Source organism: Bombina bombina, chromosome 7 (assembly GCF_027579735.1).
Source record: "Bombina bombina isolate aBomBom1 chromosome 7, aBomBom1.pri, whole genome shotgun sequence".
NCBI classification, from domain to species: domain Eukaryota; kingdom Metazoa; phylum Chordata; class Amphibia; order Anura; family Bombinatoridae; genus Bombina; species Bombina bombina.
The window spans coordinates 146,653,609-146,673,546 of record NC_069505.1 but is presented as its reverse complement, the minus strand read 5'-3'; the positions used below and the strand labels follow the sequence as shown (position 1 = coordinate 146,673,546).

Genomic DNA, 19,938 nt, shown 5'->3' with positions numbered 1-19,938 from the left:
TTAAAGGGACACTGAACCCAAATTGTTTATTTTGTGATTCAGATAGAGCATGCAATTTTAAGCAACTTTCTAATTTACTCCTATTAAAATTTTCTTCATTCTCTTGGTATCTTTATTTGAAAAGCAAGAATAAGTTTAGATGCCGACCCATTTTTGGTGAACAACCTGGGTTGTTCTTGCTGATTGGTGGATAAAATCACCCACCAATAAACAAGGGCTGTCCAGGGTTTGAACTAAGAATTGACTGGCTCCTTAGCTTAGATGCCTTCTTTTTCAAATAAAGATAGCAAGAGAACAAAGAAAAAAATGAATAGGAGTAAATTAGAAAGTTGCTTAACATTGTATACTCTTATCTGAATCACAAAAGAAACAAATGTGGGTTCAGTGTCCCTTTAAATTCCTGCACTGCTTTACATATGATCATATAGCAGGCAGCTAAAATACCTCTTGTGGTTCCTAGCTCTTTGCATATAAAAATGATATGCCGTTAGCTGCACTCTAGCCTTAATGCTATTTAAGTAATGTTTATTGGCACAAGCACAGCTGTCTGCGCCAATGTAACTACAAAACAACCAATAATGCTGAACAAAGCAGAATAAGATTTAACATTGCTAGATTTCCTTAGATCACTTTGTGCCTTAATATGGAAGTACAGTAAAAGCCTATTGCAAAATATAAAATCACAAAGCATCTGCTTTAGTAAATTCCAACATTCTTCCTAACAATGATGACATCAGCACCCAGAGTCAGCTTGGAAATGTTCATTTCATGTTAGGACCACCCCATTTCTAAAAATACAAAATTATTAGACAGTAAGGGCAGAAGGTTTATCACTCAGGTCCTCCCCAGCCATTGTGAAGCCTGTGATCAAATGCTGAATCACAACAGCTTGAAAGAAAGCTGAAATGTTCTTCTTAAAAGGGGCAGGAAAACCAAATGTTTTCTTTCATGACTCAGAAGTAAATTAGAAAGTTTTTTAAAATATATGCTCTATTATCAATTTTGCTTCATTCTCCTGGTATCCTTTGTTGTAGGAGCAGCAATGTTGTGGGAGCTAGTTGAACACATCAGTAAGCGAGGTATATATATGCAGCCACCAATTGGAAGCTAGCTCCCAGCTCATGAGCCTACGTAGGTATGCTTTTCAACAAAAGGATAACAAGAGAACGAAACAAATTAGTAAAAAAAAAAGGTACATTGGAAAAATGTTTATAATTTCTCTGTAGTTAGAATATCTGTTACAAAGAAAAAAATAAATAAATAACTGACCATATCATCTTGAATAATGATGCACGGATAACCTTTTGAGTGCCAGAGCAGCTAAAACACAAATGTTTGTAAGTTGCAGCTCTGTATGGAAACCAAGGTGTTAAACAGTAACTAAAAGAGAAATTACCTTGCAATGTCAATATTTTACTGCAATCTGCCAATAGATTAACAAATCAGCTGAACTAATATTATAATAGGTTAACACCTTGTTTGCTGCAATTGTTTTTCAATGGCAACCTTAAATCTCACTACTTTCATTATTTGGAGGTGCCAAGTCTGGATTTGAATCAGGAGATGACAGCGCTTGCCACTGTCTTTGTGTTAAAAACCATTTCCATTGTTTGGCTTTAGTAAAAAAATAAAAAAATTATTTTCTTTCAATTTTCAGGACTGGAAAATCCACAACTTTCAGACTTAAATTAAAGGAAAAGGGGGCAAAATAAATACAGTATATTTCAAAGTGGCCTTACTATGCATAATTAAGCATTTTATATTACAATCTCAGTGTACAAAAACACATTAGTAACGTAGGTGCAACATACTACACATCTCTGGATAAGTGCCATAGTTTCAGACAGACACAGGTAACGGGAATGTCACTATACTTGATGTGAGGGAGTATTTCTTCACTGCTTTCTTTAAACTGCTGTGGGGCAGGTATTTGTTAGATATGACTCATAGTTCTAGGTGACTAAACATATTTTTGGAGAGAGACACATACTCACCTGATATGTAAACATCAGTGAAAGGATTTATTTAAGTAAACACTGAAGGAGGAGAACAAATATTTTTACCAACAAATGGATGATTATTAATTTTAACCCTCGTCTTTCAGGGAGGGCGTACTGTACATTTTAGAGCAGGCAGAGTTCCCGTCTATCGCCAGGTTAAAACACCTTGTAAAGGAGGTGTACTGCAGCACACACTAGCAACCAAGTAGTTCAATGCACATGCTGATTCCTTAGAGCAGTGATTTTTAACCTTTTTTTTGCCGTGGCACACTTTTTTTACATAAAAAATTCCTGTGGCACACCACCATCCCAAATTTTTTTTTTTAAAAATCACACATTGTAGCCTAATACAGTGTATATATATATATATATATATATACACACACACACACATACTGTATGTATTGTGCTGTTATGCCATGCCTCCTACAAACTACCCCTGCACTGGGAGTAAAAAAACAAGCAAAGTTTAAAAAAATATGTCACACTGTTGTCAGTCTGCCGTGGCACACTGGTTGAAAAACACTGCCTTAGAGCTTGCAATTTCTGCATTACTGAACCTTGCTAACAATAGGTTTAACCTCCACAAAAGGGGTGGAATACATTGGTTAAAGTCATACTAATAAGCAACAAACATTGCACCTCCTAAATAGTGATTGGTAGCTACATGCATATGCAGTCCCTCATTGGCTCACTTGTTTCCTTCTCAAGAAAAATGTGGGAGTTAAACACAATGGGCCAGATTACAAGTGATTTTAGCACTCCACTTTGTTATACCAGTGCACTTTAACGTTCACTGGTATTGCATGTAAATCGCAATGCAAAACGCAAGCTCACATTCGCACTGCTAGGAAGCATTGCGCTCACAGCATCAGAACCTTGCGCAGCATTATTAAATATATATATGAATATATACATATATATTTATGTGTATACACACACACATTGTACATATATATTTACGTGTATATACACACACACATTGTACATATATATTTAAAATGTGGGCTATTGGAACACACATTTCCAATATACCGCAATGTAAAAGGCACTTTTTCAGTGCCTTTTAAAAAAAAAAAAAAAAAAAAAAAACACTCCCACCAACTTTAGATCACAAAAACTGCCTAGTACAATCAATTTTAATTTAAAAAAAAAAAAAAAAAAAAAAAAAAAAAAAAAGCTTGATTTTTGTTTATATTTTAAAAACTACAATGCCCTCTATTTTGAGGTCATTTTGGGGCACTTTTAGAAAAAAAAATTGAACAGAGACCTAATCTCTGGTTAATTTTCAGAGCACCAATTTCTACCGCGAGTCACTTGTAAAGGCTGGTTAATTATTGCGCTCCCACAAACGGGCAAACTTACCGTTTGGGGTAGCTCAATAATTTGGAGCTCCACTTGTGATCTAGTCCAATATTGGTTGATCACAAAATTTATCTTATTTTTGGCAGATAACATTTTCTGAACGTCAGCAGGTATTGTCAGTGTGTTTATCCAGTTATCACAATCCAAAAATGATTCTGCTGTTAATACCCCTGAAGATGGGACTTTTTAGCTGTTGAAAACCATTTGTATCGGTTTGCTGGCGTTTCTAAAGCTATCTAATATGGCAGCCGTAATTTCATAGAGCTTTTCCCATGTGCAAAACCAATTAGGTAATAATTTGAAAAGGAGGTATCTGGGGGTTTATTAAGTTATTTTAGCTGTGGAATATGGGAAAATATCCATGTAAATGTGTTGCTAAAGGGATATGAAACCCACGCTTTTTGTTTTATGATTCAGACAGAGCATACAAGAAAAAAAAAAAAAGTTTCCAATTTGCTTCATTTATCACATTTACTATATTCTCATTATATTCTTTGTTAAAGAGATACCTGGGTAGGTAGTCTGAGTTTGTGTAGTGCAACACATAGCAGGAAAAAGTACTTCCATCTAGGGCTCTTGTAAATGTACAACATTTTTGCACAGCTGCCGCAGACATGTGCACGCTCCTAAGTTTACCTCCCTGCTTTTTAAGAAAAGTTACCAAGAGAACAAATAAAATTTGATAGCAAAAGTAAATGGGAAAGTTGTTTTAAATTACACTCTATCTGAATTGTAATAGAAAAGAAGTGGGCTTCATGACCCCCCTTTGAGTATAGAGACTATGAGGCTGGTTTATCCTGTGTCTGGCAGACACGATCCGTTGTAGGGATCATGTCCGCCAGACATCGATAAATGCCGACAGCATACGCTGTCAGCATTTATCATTGCACAAGTAGTTCTTAACACCTGTTTTGGAAACTGATGTATTTGGCCCCATTCGGGCCATGATAAATCAGCTCCTATGCATTGCGAACATAAAACAGGACTGGAACATATTAAATAAATAGAGGGACAATTTTTTAATGTAAAAGCAGTGTTCTCCCCAGGATCCAACTGATTTTATTGATCTACCCTGCTAAAATGTAAGCCAATTAACAATTTTTTTCAATGTTTATTGCACAAGTTATTAAATTATGCAATTAACTTGTGTTTTGCATAGCTTAAAAAACAGTGTTATAATACTTAAAAGTATCACACTGTTCCCACACAGCAACTTTATAATGCCCACCTAGCGAGGCTGTGTATTATTCAAGCAGCCTGATGAAACAGCGTGCCTACCGAGAAATGCATTGCTAGGATTACAAATGATTTTATTTGTTTTAATAAAAGTTTTATCTTTACCTCGCTCTGGTCTGAGCTTACTATCGGTCACCCCTGAGTGATTGGGCTAGTGCCTTAATAGCACTGGGTAGCCATGCAAGCAGTGAACTTGTTATTGTGAAAACCATAAGAGTTAGGCTCCTTGCACAGCTCATAGGAGTATTGCACTTCAAGCGGATTGGCTGTTTGGCGACATCGTCAGCATCTTGTCATGTAACCGCTAACATGTTCCTGGAGCAGTGTGATGATCCCACGGACGGGAGGGAGTGAGCCGAGCGGCTCAGAAGTCTCGGCTTGCCATGATAGCACTATATGTGCCTTCTCAATTGTCAGTTTGCCTTTGTAACGGAACTTCAGGCGCCTCTGCTTTTGTCTTCCAGGACTGGGAGCTTCTGCTCATTATTGATCGGCGTGCTGTCTGAAGATCGCTTCTACCTCTTATATAGTGAGACTCTGCAGTATTTTATTTCCATACCATTAGTCTCATAGATTGATACAGAATTTTTCTATCTGTGCATATTCTTCCTTATATTAGTGTCTATTACATGCAGTTATATGAAAATTGGTGTATACTGTCCCTTTAAACTTTCATTATTCAGATAGGGCATGCAATTTAAAAATAAAAAAAATTCCAATTTACTTTTATCATCAAATGTGCTTCATTCTCTTGGTATTCTTTGTTAAAAGCTAAAGCTAGGTAGGCTCATAAATTAATTTCTAACTCCTTGAAGGCAACGGCTTATCACAATTTTGACAGTTTTTCACAGCTAGACAGCAGTAGTTCACGTGTGCCACATAGATAACATTGTGCTCACTCCCATGTTGTTATTTATGAATCAGCACTAATTAGGTAAAATTTAAGTCTATCAAATGAACTACAGTCTGCAGAGGAGTATATACAAGGTAATCACAGAGGTAAAAAGTATATTAATAGAACTGTGTTGGTTATGCAAAACTGGGGAATGGGTAATAAAGGGATAATCAGTCTTTTTAAACAACAGCAACAACTCAGGAGTAGACTGTCTATCTCTAACTGAAAATTCAAGAAAAACTTTAGTTTAAGTTTTTATTGAATTTTCTTTATTTTCTAGCCTGATGGAACTGTCCCTGTGACAGGCACTTGAACCCCACTAGAGGAAGGCGGCGTGCGGGAACTCATTACATTTATTGTAAACAATGTTGTGAAACATCAGGCAGTTCTGCTGAGACGTGATGAGTAGGGATGGGCAAATGTGTTTATATCCGAATTCGAATGTTAGAACAAATGTTACTGTAGAAATTCGATTTAAATAATAGAATGTTGATAAGAACGAATATTCTTAAAAATTCGATTTTCGAATGTTACAGTTTTCGAATGTCACATTCGAATTTGAATGTCACATTCGAATATCACATTTAAATTCGAATATTACATTTATAAAACACAATTGTAGACTAGAAACACTATTTCGAATGTCACATTCGAATTGAATATCACATTCGAATCGAATGTCACATTCGAATATTACATTTATAAAACACAGTATTAGACTAGAAATACTATTTCAAATTCGAATGTGACATTTATTAAACACAGTTGTAGACTAGAAATACCATTTCAAATTCGAATGTCACATTTGAATTCGAATATAACATTTCGAAATTGAATGAAAACATAGCTAAACATTCTATTATTCGAACAAATATTTTCGAATTTTATTGAAAAATTTGAAAACGAAAATTCAAAAATAGAATGTTATATAAACATTCGAAATTCGATTCGAACAAACGAATGTATCAAAATTCGTTTTAAATTTCGAAATTTTAGAAATATTCGCCCATCCCTAGTGATGAGCTGCCACCAAAGAAAAAGGTTGGTTATGAGGACTTATCGTCTGACAGGCAGGTTAGCGCACGATTGTAATAGGTTAGAGAGCCAACTTTGCAATAAAACTGCTACAGAAAGAGTGATGTACGAGGAGCAGGTTGTGTTCAATACTGGTAACTGATTTGGAGAGTTTCGGGGGAATTCAAGCTCTATAAGAGCTGCTGCACATTTATGTTAAAATGAGAATTGTATGATCCTGAGATTTTAACACCTTTGCAACCACAGAACCTTTTCTAGGGCTTTATTTCTGACATAAAGGGTCTATTTGCTGTAAGGAGGCGGCGATTACAGGAGAAATGCAGCAACGTGTCACTTTCATAAAACAGTTCTGCTCCGGAGGAGTGTTTTGAATCGGCACCTCACACTCTCACCTGATCGATTTGTCAGGAATAACTTTTTGGCCTCACAGTCTGTATCTTTACTAAATGAGAGCTTATTTCCCCCGTCTCACTCACTGTCCCTTCCCCGGTCTCACTCACTGTCCCTTCCCGGGGTATCAACCACTCGTGGGGACCCGTTAAAGGATTTGCATGTGTTTTACTAATCAGGCTACTGAAGGGGAACTTTTTCACAGCGTTTTTGTTCCTGTGTGAAAAAAGTTCCCCTTCAGTTCAATAGGTGCATTCCGCATGCGCTAAAGCCGGTTACGATGAAGATAGAAAAATTACAGGGATCACAAGAAGATCATGTCGTCACTGATGACGAAAAAGAGGCAGAGACAGACGGATATTTTTAAACTGCAGCGGTGCCAAAAGTAAGTGCTTTAACTTGAAAATGGAATCTCTGTAAAAACTGGGCTATATTTGTAAAAAAAAAACCACACAACATCCATGGAAACTTTATAGATATAACTTAAAAATATGTTTGGGTTCCCTTTAAAGTCAGTTCCTGAGCACCAATGCCCTTCTCTGAGCTAGCTGAACATATCAGGTTAGCCAATGACATGAGGCATATGTGTGTAGCCATCAACTATCAGCTAGCTCCCAGTAGTGCATTGCTCTATGCTTGTCAACAAAAGATACCAAAAGAATTAAGTTAATTAGATAACACAAGCAAATGAAGAACTCTCCTAAAAATCACATGCTCCATCTGAATCATTAACGTTTCATTTCGACTTACTGTCCCTTTATTTAAAAAAAAAAAAAAAAAAAAAAAAAAAAAGGTAAAAGGCCCATAATAGTCTAAAAATAACAATCTTATACGTTACAGTATGTCATTTTAGGACTCTGCAATAGAGTCAAATACACAATAGAAGTTCCACTCAGTACCCACAGAGCACATTGTGTCCAGGCCTTTGCAGGCGTTAAACACTCGCTAGTGCAAGGTCAATAGTCTTAAAATTACATGCTGTAACGTTTTAGACAATGTAAAATTCACTTATTATGGCCCGTTAATTTTGAATTCCACACCTTTTTAAAGTTTTACAAAATGCAATATTAGTAAGCATCAGAATGTTAAAGGGACATGAAACCCAACACTTTTCATTCATGATTTAGACAGAGAATACAATTTTAAACAACTTTCCAATTTACTTTTATTATTTAATTTGCTTCCTTCTCTTGTTATCATTTGCTGAAAGGTTTATCTAGGCAAGCTCAGGAGCAGCAAATAACCTAGGTTCTAGCTGCTGATTGGTGGCTGCATATATATATTGAATGTGATTGGCTCACCCATGTGTTCATTTGGAAACTAGAAGTGCATTGCTGCTCCTTCAACAAATGATACCAAGAGAATGAAACAGATTAGATAATAGAAGTAAATTAGAAAGTTGTTTAAAATTGTATTCTCTATCTAAATCATGAAAGAAATTTTTTGGGTTTCATGTACCTTTAATTCAAACACACATTTATTGAAAGCCTTTATGGAACTGAACACAAGCATCAGGAAATAAATCTTAGTCACCTGGTGGGGCAATTCATATTAAAACGTTTCTATACATACAAGCGTGCAGATTATTTTACTGAGCTTTATATTGTACAGTGTGAACTCTCCTTAATTAGATACATGGGGGCATATGTATCAAGCTCCGGATAGAGCTTGAGGCCCCGTGTTTCTAGCGAGCCTGTAGGCTCGCCAGAAATAGCAGTTATGAAGCAGCGGTCTAAAGACCGCTGTTCCATAACCTGTCCGCCTGCTCTGAGCAGGCGGACAGACATTGCCGCAATTCAACCCGATCGAGTACGATCGGGTTGATTGACACCCCCCCTGCTGGCGGCCCATTGGCCACAAGTCTGCAGGGGGCGGCGTTGCACCAGCAGCTCACAATGCCGAATACGGAGAGCGTATTGCTCTCCGTATTCAGCGAGGTCTGGCGGATCTGATCCGCACTGGCGGATCAGGTCCGCCAGACTTTGATAAATAGAGGCCATAGCCTAAGTAAAATGCCTTTTAAACTATCCCTGTAGGGCCTCTTAAAGGGACAGTAAAGTCAAACAAACTAATTTTTTCAGATACACTATGCAATTTTAAGACAACTTTCCCATTTACTTTTGTTATCTTATTTGCTTTGTTCACTTGGTATCAACTTTGTTGAAAAGCATACCTAGGTAGGCTCAAGAGCAGTTATGTACTTCTGGGAGCTAGCTGCAGAATTGTGGCGGCTCATATGCTTCTTGTCATTTGCTTTCCAAATGTGTTCAGCTAGCTCCCAGTAGTGCATTTTTGTTCATTCAACAAAGGATACCAAGAAAATGAATCAAATTCTATAATAGAAGTACATTTTAAAAATTGTTTAAAACTGTATGCTCCGATTCATGAAAGAAAAACTTTGGGTTTAATGTCCCTTTAATACGGCTGAGGCACCTTATAGAATATTTTTTTAACTGGATTAATAAAGCTGAATATATTTTTTTAATTTGATACGGGGTTACCTGTTTTTTTCTTTATACTTATCAAGGACGACAAGGAGTCCTCTCTTTTAACCCTGTATCTAACAGCGTACATAGCTGGCGGTTCCGCTGGTTTGCTTACACTCTAGGCCGCAGCGGCATAACCTAGGAATCAGAGGGGCACATCTGGATTTTCTGCCGTCTACCCACGTGCTTACAGCTAACTCCTTGGATTGGAGGGGCGCATACCAGGAAGTACGGTTGAGGATAAGTGGATTCCCAGGGTAGGTTGGAATACCGGAACCGGAGAAGATATGCTTGTAAATTAAGAGCATTTTGTTCCGTTTTGACATTTCTCGGATCTGGTCAAGTGAAAGCCCCAAGAGCAGCAGGAGGATATTAGTTTACTCCGTTCCGCAAAACAAGTGGATGCTCGTGACAGGAAAGGGCTGGAGCAAAAAGAGGTTTTTACTGTCTATGGGTGAGTGAAGTGCCTATTTCAGATACATATATACCCTCTTGATTCAGTTGTGTTTCTTAATCCGCTGCTTTGGGCTGACTTTTAAGGAGATAGACCGTTTTTCATATGAGGAACCAGAAACGTTTTTTTCTTTCTTATAGAATCTCGGCAGACCAGAGAGCTTTACAGAATTGGGCCCCAAGATAAGAAACTGCTGTTATTCTCACTTAAGCATACAGGATATGGGTGATACTACACAAGGGAGTTACCTTGTCACTCTTGTACAGTACTGAAGCACAATTGCATCTAAAGGGCTGTACTACCCAGGGGCGTATTTTGGCCTAGGCCAACAAGGCACTTGCCTAGGGCAGCAGATTGGGAGGGGGCAGCACATTTTTGTGGCTATATTTGTAAGAAGCTTAGTTATTTTAGAAGTATTTTACAGGTATATAATGGGAGATTACAGTTTAGACGTAGCCCTGAACCTCTCTTTTATTCAGATACCTATTGCCTTTAGTTCTCTTGGATTTCAGCACTTTGTATTGCGTTTGGGGAAGTGTTTCAAGAAATCTGAGTTTGGGGCTTTTAATATATATATATATATATATATATATATATATATATATATATATATATATATATATATATATATATATATATATATATATATATATATATATATATATATATATATATCTGTGTGTGCCTAGGGCAGCATGAAACCTAAATACGCCACATGCTGTACTATAAAGAGACCTTGTTTCGCAAGATAACAGTTCATGAGAGAGACATGTAAAGCACATGCAGCATTTGTAAAGATAAAGTACATAAATGATATGATTTAAAGGGCCACTGTAAGTAAATATTGTCTATGCCTGTTACTAACTAACTACCCCAAATACACTTTTTATCAATAGCATTTCATTAACATATCTCTACCGTATATCAGAAATCTTGTCTGCAAATGTAATTGTTTTCCAAACTCACTCCGTGGGTATCCTTTGCTCTGTACCAATCCGCTTACAATACCTAGGTTTCAAAATGGCGCTTTAAACACAAAGTTATTGGTTTAAGTATTTTGAACACGCAGTGCTGAAAATAGTGGGCAGGATAACGTGACATCATAGGCGAATAAAAGATATAACTTTTAGAACGTTATGAAACTTCGTTTTGGAGAAAATATAGGTCAGTAGGTTTTAATTAATGTTTATTAACTTTAATATGTTAGTTGTTTAGCTTAAAAATTATAACAGAAAGTAATCCTTTAAGGTCTAGATTGATCAAGCTGAGGCGGATAGGGGTGCATATATGCGCCCCTGTCCGCCGCAGCTCGCCTCTTGCGGGGCAAATTTCCACCGCTGCTTGTTAAATACGGCGAGCAGGTTCTCTTGTGAGAACCTGCAGCCGTAGGGGCTCAAAGGCTGGTGAAAGCCTTTGATAAATCGACCCCTTAGTCTTGCCTTCTAGATCTGTTTACGTATATGTGACAGGAAATCCTTTACTATGCGTACGTGTCAGCTGTTTTGCTAGCCTCAAGAATTCTCTGTCATACTTGATACTAAAATGTAAGAGGGAACACACTCAGCACTGTAGAGAATGTAGTTAGGCAAACATGAGGTAGCAAATACAAAGGCCCTATATTAAAAAGGGACATTACAAAGCAAATATAACATGCTTAGCTTTTTTTTTTAGTTATTTCTTCTTTTACTAAATCTAGTTCACTCTGTTTTAACACTTGCACTGCAGCTCTCAGGCACAGAATTGTTTAGAGAGACAAACAGAAACATCAGTCACACGTAGCTGCCTATCACTGGCAATTTCCTGCTTCGAAATGCAATACTAGCAGCTCCTATGCTGTATCTTACCTATGTGTTTAACCACTCTGTAGGATATCAATAATGCAAAGTTATCCCTTTAATTAAGGCATAATAATCCACTTCACTAAACCCTCTTTTTGACCTAATGCAAATACAAGGTCACAAAAGCTAAACAATCGAATGGTGAAGAGCTTCAAATGCCATTTGATCAATAGACTTATGCTAGAACAGGAGCGTTAACCTTTTTCAAGGAGTCGTATTACAGCTGCATTCATTTGACAAGCCTATAAACATGTTTGAATTCTAGCAAACCCTGTGGAGCTGTCACAAAGATTACACTACTGGTATGCCTCGAGTTTGCTCTCATGGTTATAAGAACAGCTATAGCTGCTTTAGAGTAGAGAAGGAAAACTGATGGGGCAATTTGTTTGGTGTCAGGTCAATTTGTTTGGGTCCCTATGTAATCCTAGTGCCCAGTATTTGTTGAACCATTTCAATTTTAAGGCTAAAATTATTATTGAATTATGCTTAATTAAAAAAAAAGCTATTTGCTTTGCCTGCTTTTACTGTACATTAGCTCTGAAAGCTGTGAGTTTTCAAATGCACTCAGAATAGGAAGTGTGTATTATGTTGGATCTAGAATCTTGGCCCTGCAAGAATCTATACAATGATTGCTTAATCAGTGCAGGAGCTAATTTATATCTATTCCTAACTGGCCACAGCAAAAAAATAAATATATCAGGTAAATATACTGAAGAGGTGTTTTAAGAGTATATCACTAGACTGCTAAATATTTATGTGATCAAAAGGACAGCTTTAAAAATGTGTTCATAATATTTATTTTGCAACAACTTTTAAATTATAGGTATACATTAGGTATATAACAATAACTAATATCCCTTTAAGAAATATACTCACTGCTTTCATGGGAACATGACTGATTACAGAACATCTGGAGAAAGATAATAAAAACGTACTATTGTTCAGTACCTAAAATGAATTAGATAACCTGGCTCTGCAGTTTAACAGTTAATTTCTGTTAAAGGGACAGTCAAGTCCAAAAAAAAAAAAAATAAACCTCATGTTTCAAATAGGGCCTGTAATTTTAAACAACTTTCCAATTTACTTTTATCACCAATTTTGTTTTGTTCTTTTGGTATTCTTAGTTGAAAGCTAAACCTAGGAGGTTCATATGCTAATTTCTTAGACTTTGAAGGCCACCTCTAATCTAAATGCATTTTGATAGTTTTTCACCACTAGAGGGCATTAGTTCACGTGTTTCATATAGATACCATTGAGCTCATGCACGTGAATTTACCATGGAGACAGCTATTAGAGGTAAAACATGTATAATTATAACTGTTTATGCAAAACTGGGGAATTCGTAATTAAGGGATTATCTATCTTTTAAAACAACAAAAATTCTGGTGTTGACTGGCCCTTTAAATTCACATACTTGCTGGCTGTGTAGTAATATGTAGAAGAATGAATACTGCAACACTGAAGCTTACTTACATATAGTGATGAACAAGGTGACACTACTACACGTAAGCAGTATGGTACTACACAATCTGTTTGGGTGGCATATAGTGCCTTTAAAATGGCACAAATACAATATACAGCTTGTGACAAGGTGACACGTGAAAACAATTCATGGACACATTGTACAACCAGAATATATGGTTTAACTTGTGCTGCACATGAAAAAGGCTTCAAAATTACTTTTTGTGGAGCTCAGATAGCGAATATAAGATGAGATGTGCAAATAAAGTAAAATAAATAGCTACTTAAATACTGGGCCTAGATTACAGGATTAAAGAGGCTCTGTATTACTGGAACATGCAGTCTGGTTCTGGCACACCGTACAACTCATGTAATACAGTGAGCAAGTATAGGCTATATAGGTTCCATAAAACAACTACACCATGCACATCCTCCGAGAGCTTTGTGATGCTGCTATACCAAATGAAGAGGGCTGCAAGAGCTGTTTTGCATGAGACAACACTGTACTTTGGTTTCTAGAGAGAGCTGCAAAGCATTTCATAGCAGCCAGTGTGAATAATCTCTGCTGTCAGTGCCTCAATTTTCCTATAGGTTTAAAACATGCAAACACTAGATGTGCATTCGTAGTTTGTGAGATCACAACCAGCGGAATTTGGCTCTTTTTGGATTTTTTTCTTGTTAAAATGCAACAAAGCGAAATCTGGATTTGCACAGATCTTATAATGCTGCACTTTCACAAGAAGAAACCCGGCTCTGAAAGGAGCCGAATGCCGTTGACGGCCACCATCTTCGGGATTTGTGACCTCACAAAAACTACAAATACACACCCTTTAAAAGTTTAACTTAACAGAGTGAGTCATTTCCCTATATTCAGAATAGGTTTAGGAAAACAAGCACATGGATAATAATATCAAGAGCCAACAAACTTTTTGAGCAGACACTTGCCGAGGTTATGTGTATATGGATTTCTGCAGAATAATTCACACATTTCAGATCCAAAATTAACATTTAGGAGAAACATTCTGGCTCCTAGGATCTGTCTAGCCCTGAAGCAAATATAGTTTGAAAATAGTATCATGTAACTAACAAATGAGAATAAAATGAAATGAAAATAATACTTAGGTAGGAGCAGCAATGCACTACTGGGAACCAACTACTGATTGGTGGATGCACATGTAAGCCTCTTGTCATTTGTTCACCTGATGTATCCAGCTAATTCACAGTAGCACATTTTAGCTCCTTCAACAAAGGATACTAAAAGAATGAAGCAAATTTGATAATAGAAATAAATTAGAAAGTTGGGTAAATTGTATATTGAATAATTAAAAATGGCATGCCCCTTTAAAAAGACATTAAAATACGTCTTGTTTTGTGTCCCAACACCCCCTAGAAAGGGCAAAAAGCAAATTATGGAACAGGTTTTCTTCAAAACGCTGCACATTAATAGCTATTTTTGGCAGTTTGCAGAATTTTTAATAAAATCTAAATTGCAGAATTTGTTTTTTGGAGAATGGAACAAGCACAAATTTTTAAAACAAAAGCAAGGAGGTGTTTAAAGTCCATTTAATATACTAAAGAACTCTTTTATAGTTTAGTGCATCAGTAAAGAAATTATACCAAGTGCACCATGTGTTGTATTTTATTTTTAGATAACAACGTTAATAGCAAGTGATTATAAACTTTTGCAAGGATAAATATTTTTAAATAATGAAATAGTACAAAGTAACTCCCTGGTTGCTGAGATATTAACAGCACCGGTCCGGTTCAGTATGTAACCAGGGTTCTGGCAAACGTGTCCTGCTTTATTTTGACACAACTCTAGTGGAATTACTTTAGACCAGCAAACTCATTCACACACTGACTTTTATTTAAAAGCACATCAAATTGTTTTCCATAAAGCAGCTGTCATTCTATACAGATTCCCAAGTGTCAAAGCAATGACATCATACACCTGAAAGGGAGCAAAACAATGACATACTGTACTTTATGTTAGCTCTCTTCTAAAGGATAAAAAGCACCAATACATAAATATCTAAAACTGTGTGAGGCTTTTTTTTTTTTTAAATAGGACTTTAAAAGGGACAGTAAACGTAAACAATGATACATAATTCTGCACATATGATGCTAGGCACTCCCTCCAGGCCGCGATCCCATTCAGAAAGTGCGTTCAGTACAGCCAATGGCTAGTACTTTCCATGGCGTCCTAAAGAGCTAAAGCCCAGAGCAGTTAGGATGGCATGGAACGTCCTAATGGCGGGACGGGGTTAAATAAGAGTTTTCTACAAGGACCCACACTAAAATCTATGTTGTGTAATGCTCAAGCATTAGGCCAATTGAGTGCAAAACTTCTGCTCGAGTAGTAGAGTTTTTGGTTCTTTGCTATATACCTTCCATGTTGCTGAACATACAGCAACAAGTGATGACAGTTAAAGGGCCATTACAGTCAAAAAATGTCATGCTCTAATCTGTTAGCATGTCGTTTAATGACCATCGACCCTAGATTACTAGGTATTTAAAACCCAGAAAAAGGGGTTAAACACACAGAAGATATACCACTCGGGACACGCAGAGAACTGCTGGTCATGACTCAAAATGTGGAAAAGCAGCATATTCCACTTGGAACCAGCAGAGTTCTGCAAGTAAATACAAAAGCAGTGTTTTGTTTGGGTGCTAACACAACACTTATCTAATTACTTGTAATATGTACGTCACTTTGAAAGTATAGAAAGTTCTATTTATGTATCAGGTGCTTTAAAAATGCTTTGGAAAAAGGCTAATAAAAGTGATAACATGGCATGCTCTAATTTTTTTAGACAACCAACAACTTTTAATAAGTGATAAGGCATATTTACCTAATAAGATAGATTTTATCACAGCATAGTTTTTAACATTCATAGCATGCAAGAATGAATATTATACAAAGTCAATTTTGAGAGGATCCCTTAATTATAACTTATTACATTATATAAGTAGGTTACTTTTACATGGATTATTTTACAACAGCTCCTTCAGGAACAGACCACCACAATAAACCAAATGTTTTATACAAAAACCTTTACCTGGCTTCTTAATTTTCTGTCTGGCTCCTAAATGTTACATACATTTGTGAAGCCCTGTTTTATACTATATAAAACTTACACAAATGACTCCAACAACTAGCAAAATCTATCAAATCTGTCTTCAATTTCCCAGCAAGAGAAAAACTCAAATATCAAACCAAACTCTGGCAACTGACTTGTCATTGGCCATTATTTATAAATACAGAATATCTCCTTGGGTGAAAACAATAGAAATGCCCTTGTAGACACGAATAGAAAAGAAGATAAAATGGAATGGTACATAGGACATGTAGGATAAATAGATAGATAGATAGATAGATAGATAGATAGGATTTCTAATAGCCATACAGAGTGCATCCCTAGGTATAGATCCTATAATTACTTACATGCTAAGAGTATGGGATCTCTGTGCTTTGTATTACCAACCTCCCTATATGTACTTATGTGAGGGGACTCCCTGAGGTCTGACTCACCTCCTGGCAATGATTCCCAAATAAATGTGGCCTCGCAAGAGGAACCTAGCCAGACCAGTACAGTAAGGTACCACCTCATGAAATCATGTCCTCTCTAAAGTAAAAACACATAAACCTATACAGACCAAGCACCGAGAAGAACATAGGTCTATAAACTTGCCCAGCAGGGCCAGGAGTCTTGGGGATAAGGGTCACCCAGTAAGTGTTTGCAGTCATTATGCGGGGCCTCCCACTCCAGCACTCACCGTCGGTGGTCGCAGACATCTCTATGAGGGTTTCATGTTCACGGTGCCCGAAGGGATTCATGGCTGCCCCGACCCCAGACACACGCAGACCGGACAGCTGCTGGGATCCGAGAATGCAGCCGGGAGACGAATAGATAAATCCCCTCCTCCTTAGTACCCCTCCTAAAGCTCCAGATCCGCCTGTACTGCTGGAAGGAGCACTCCCACCGCCCCTCCTCAAGCCCTAGCACCGCCCTCCTCAAGCCCTAGCACCGCTCCTCCTCAAGCCCTAGCACCGCCCCTCCACAAGCTCCAAAGCCGCCTTCACCCAGAGCCCACACGACGTCACTGCTGAAGTTTCAGATCCCTTCGGCTACTTGCTAGTTTTTTCTCATATAGACACTGTATATTTTGGGTGTTATGTTTAGTTACACCACATGAAACAGACACTAAGCTCTGTGGCCATGATATCTAGATTTTCACGGGGTTCCCCTGTCCTACATTTTATTGTTTGTGCGTGCCTCCCCACTCAAGTTCTTGTGTCAATAGCCTTCTGGTGTTACTGGTTGTCACTCTCTTGTTACCCGAAGTTTCCCGTTTCTGAACAACTTATTTGTATATCTGACCTCGCTGTTTTATATCAAATGTGTATATATATATAGTTGGATGCTGGTACTTTGTTACATACAGCCCTGCTTAGCTTAACGTTCGTGTCCTTCAAAGTTTACATTTAGTAATACAGGCTGAGTGAGCAGCGCAGGTTTTTTTTAATTTTGTAGTACTACTTGGTTTATTTTTCTAAGAATTTAACCCCCCCCCCCTTCCCCCGACCCCTGGTGACATTGCCGGTAATACACCTTTCTTTAGGGGAATCATATGGGTATGACTAGGAAGTACAGACAGGCAGGATTTTTAGCCTGGATCTTGCTTTACTTCATGCAGAATAGCATTTTGGCTATAATCTTCCTGAATTATGGTATAGAGTAGCCTCTTAAACAGCTTTAGCAGGTATGTGTTTCTTTTTTACTTTCATTCAATGTTGTATTTATGCCTTATCAGTATTTGGTTCTGTTCCTTAATTAGACACATAAAACACATATTACCATGTAGATATTAAATTGTGAAATTGATAATTATGCTTGATGTTTGGTATTATTTAGAATCTGAGATCTAGATTAATGATTTATTTGCCATGACAACGTAATGGTGCCTTTTTCACTAGGGGGTGGTGTTATGGTTTATTTAAACTGTGTGATTCACTTGTTTGACTGAGGAAGGGTAGAGTATCCACAAAACATTACACACATAAAAGCTACTACTTTAAAAGGACCGGTAATTGCCACGCCCCCTTGACCACGCTCCTGACCACACCCCCACTGGCACCGCACCAGGTGGTCCCAGTTTCACCTCTAAAAATGATGGTAAGCCTATATATATATATATATATATATACACACACACACACACACACACACACACACACTATCATTATAGTATGAATGATATCCATCTGATGGTACTGATGAGACTTTTTAGATCATCTCACCTGATCTGAGAGACTTACATCATCTCACCTGAGCTGAGAGCTTTATATCATCTCACATGTACGGAGAGCTTTAGATCATCTCACCTGACCAGAGAGCTTTAGATCATCTCACCTGACCGGAGAGCTTTAGATCATCTCACCTTACCGGAGAGCTTTAGATCATCTCACCTGACCAGAGAGCTTTAGATCATCTCATCTGACCGGAGAGCTTTAGATCCTCTCATCTGAAAGGACAGCTTTAGATCATCTCACCTAACCGGAGAGCTTTAGATCATCTCACCTGACCAGAGAGCTTTAGATCCTCTCATCTGACTGGAGAGCTTATATATATATAATATAGTACAGTTAAAATACAACGCTCTTGACTGAAAACAGCTGCGCACACACAACTAAAGAAATATATGTATTCTAAATATTTTTAAATTAATACAAATAAATAATTAATATATATGTATGAGTTAATAATTTCGGTCACTCAAATAGCAATGTTCTTATCTTTGATGAATATAGACAGAGTCTTTCCCTCTTGTTGTTACTTTAATGATCCACAGAAAGTTCCGGCTGCTTTTTAGTAAACCCCTCAGGTTTCCAATCCGAGTTCAACAAAAATGTTTTATCTAAAAGCAGAAGCGCACAAAGCACTTCTCATAGTGCAATACATTTATTATGATAAGACATAATAAAACCCCATGCAATGGGTACTCACAAATAGACCCTCAATCAAATGAGGTCAGGTACAAGCCGTTGTGTATAAGTATAGTTGTTTCCCAGTGGCTACTTTCCAGGTAATGCTGATCGTAACAGAAGAGGACAGAGTTCTTATTGAGAACAAGATTCAGCTTCAAATGGTAACTCCACAAGAGTCCGCAATGGTTAAATACTTGGACTAACAGAGGCACAATAAATCCGGCAGGGACAAATAGTGTCTCAAAACAGTGTCCAACAATATATTTACCAAGTCGGCTAAAGGAAGCACAAACAATCAGTTACTTCCGTATTGCACCGGGGGTCAACGTGACTTAAGGTGGGCGTGGCCTAATGCGTATCACGGGTAAACCGCTTCGTCAGAGGCTCTTAATAACCCACCTTACTGCTCTGCTTAATATACAAGCTAGAACACGCCCCTACCTACGTCACGTTAAAGATCAATGTAAACTTAGAGCAATCCCTCAGCTCAAAGGCTCACTACTATATTGGATATCAGCACCAAAACAATTCATCAAGGTTACACAGTCAATTCATCAATTTTTGATAATCTAAATATAAACAATTTCATAGTTTTAGTATATGTTTCTTTGAAAGATCTCTTTAAAATATTGTAAAATATTACATTAAACAATAAACAGTAACACACACAAATAAATAAAAAATCACTCTTATGAATATATTTGTTGATATGCACTTCTTGTAAGAAGGATCCCAAGGGACGGATTAAATAAAATAAAAGGGGGATGGTTTAGTTAAAAAACAGAGGAG

General features: G+C 37.3%; 1 protein-coding gene across 9 annotated transcripts in view; it reads right to left on the bottom strand.

Annotated features, from left to right (window-relative positions):
• The window catches only part of ANO5 (anoctamin 5), a 599,368-nt gene extending 582,234 nt beyond the window's left edge, over window positions 1-17,134 (bottom strand). For 7 of the 9 annotated variants that reach the window (XM_053720374.1, XM_053720375.1, XM_053720379.1 and 4 more), the window contains exon 1: window positions 16,938-17,133. In XM_053720374.1, the coding sequence (XP_053576349.1) occupies window positions 16,938-16,998 (61 nt within the window). In that variant the 5' untranslated portion in view covers window positions 16,999-17,133. Of the gene's footprint in view, window positions 1-16,937 lie in introns of all 9 variants that reach the window. The other 2 variants (XM_053720371.1, XM_053720372.1) reach the window with 1 other exon arrangement.
• Window positions 17,135-19,938: the final 2,804 nt, after the last annotated feature.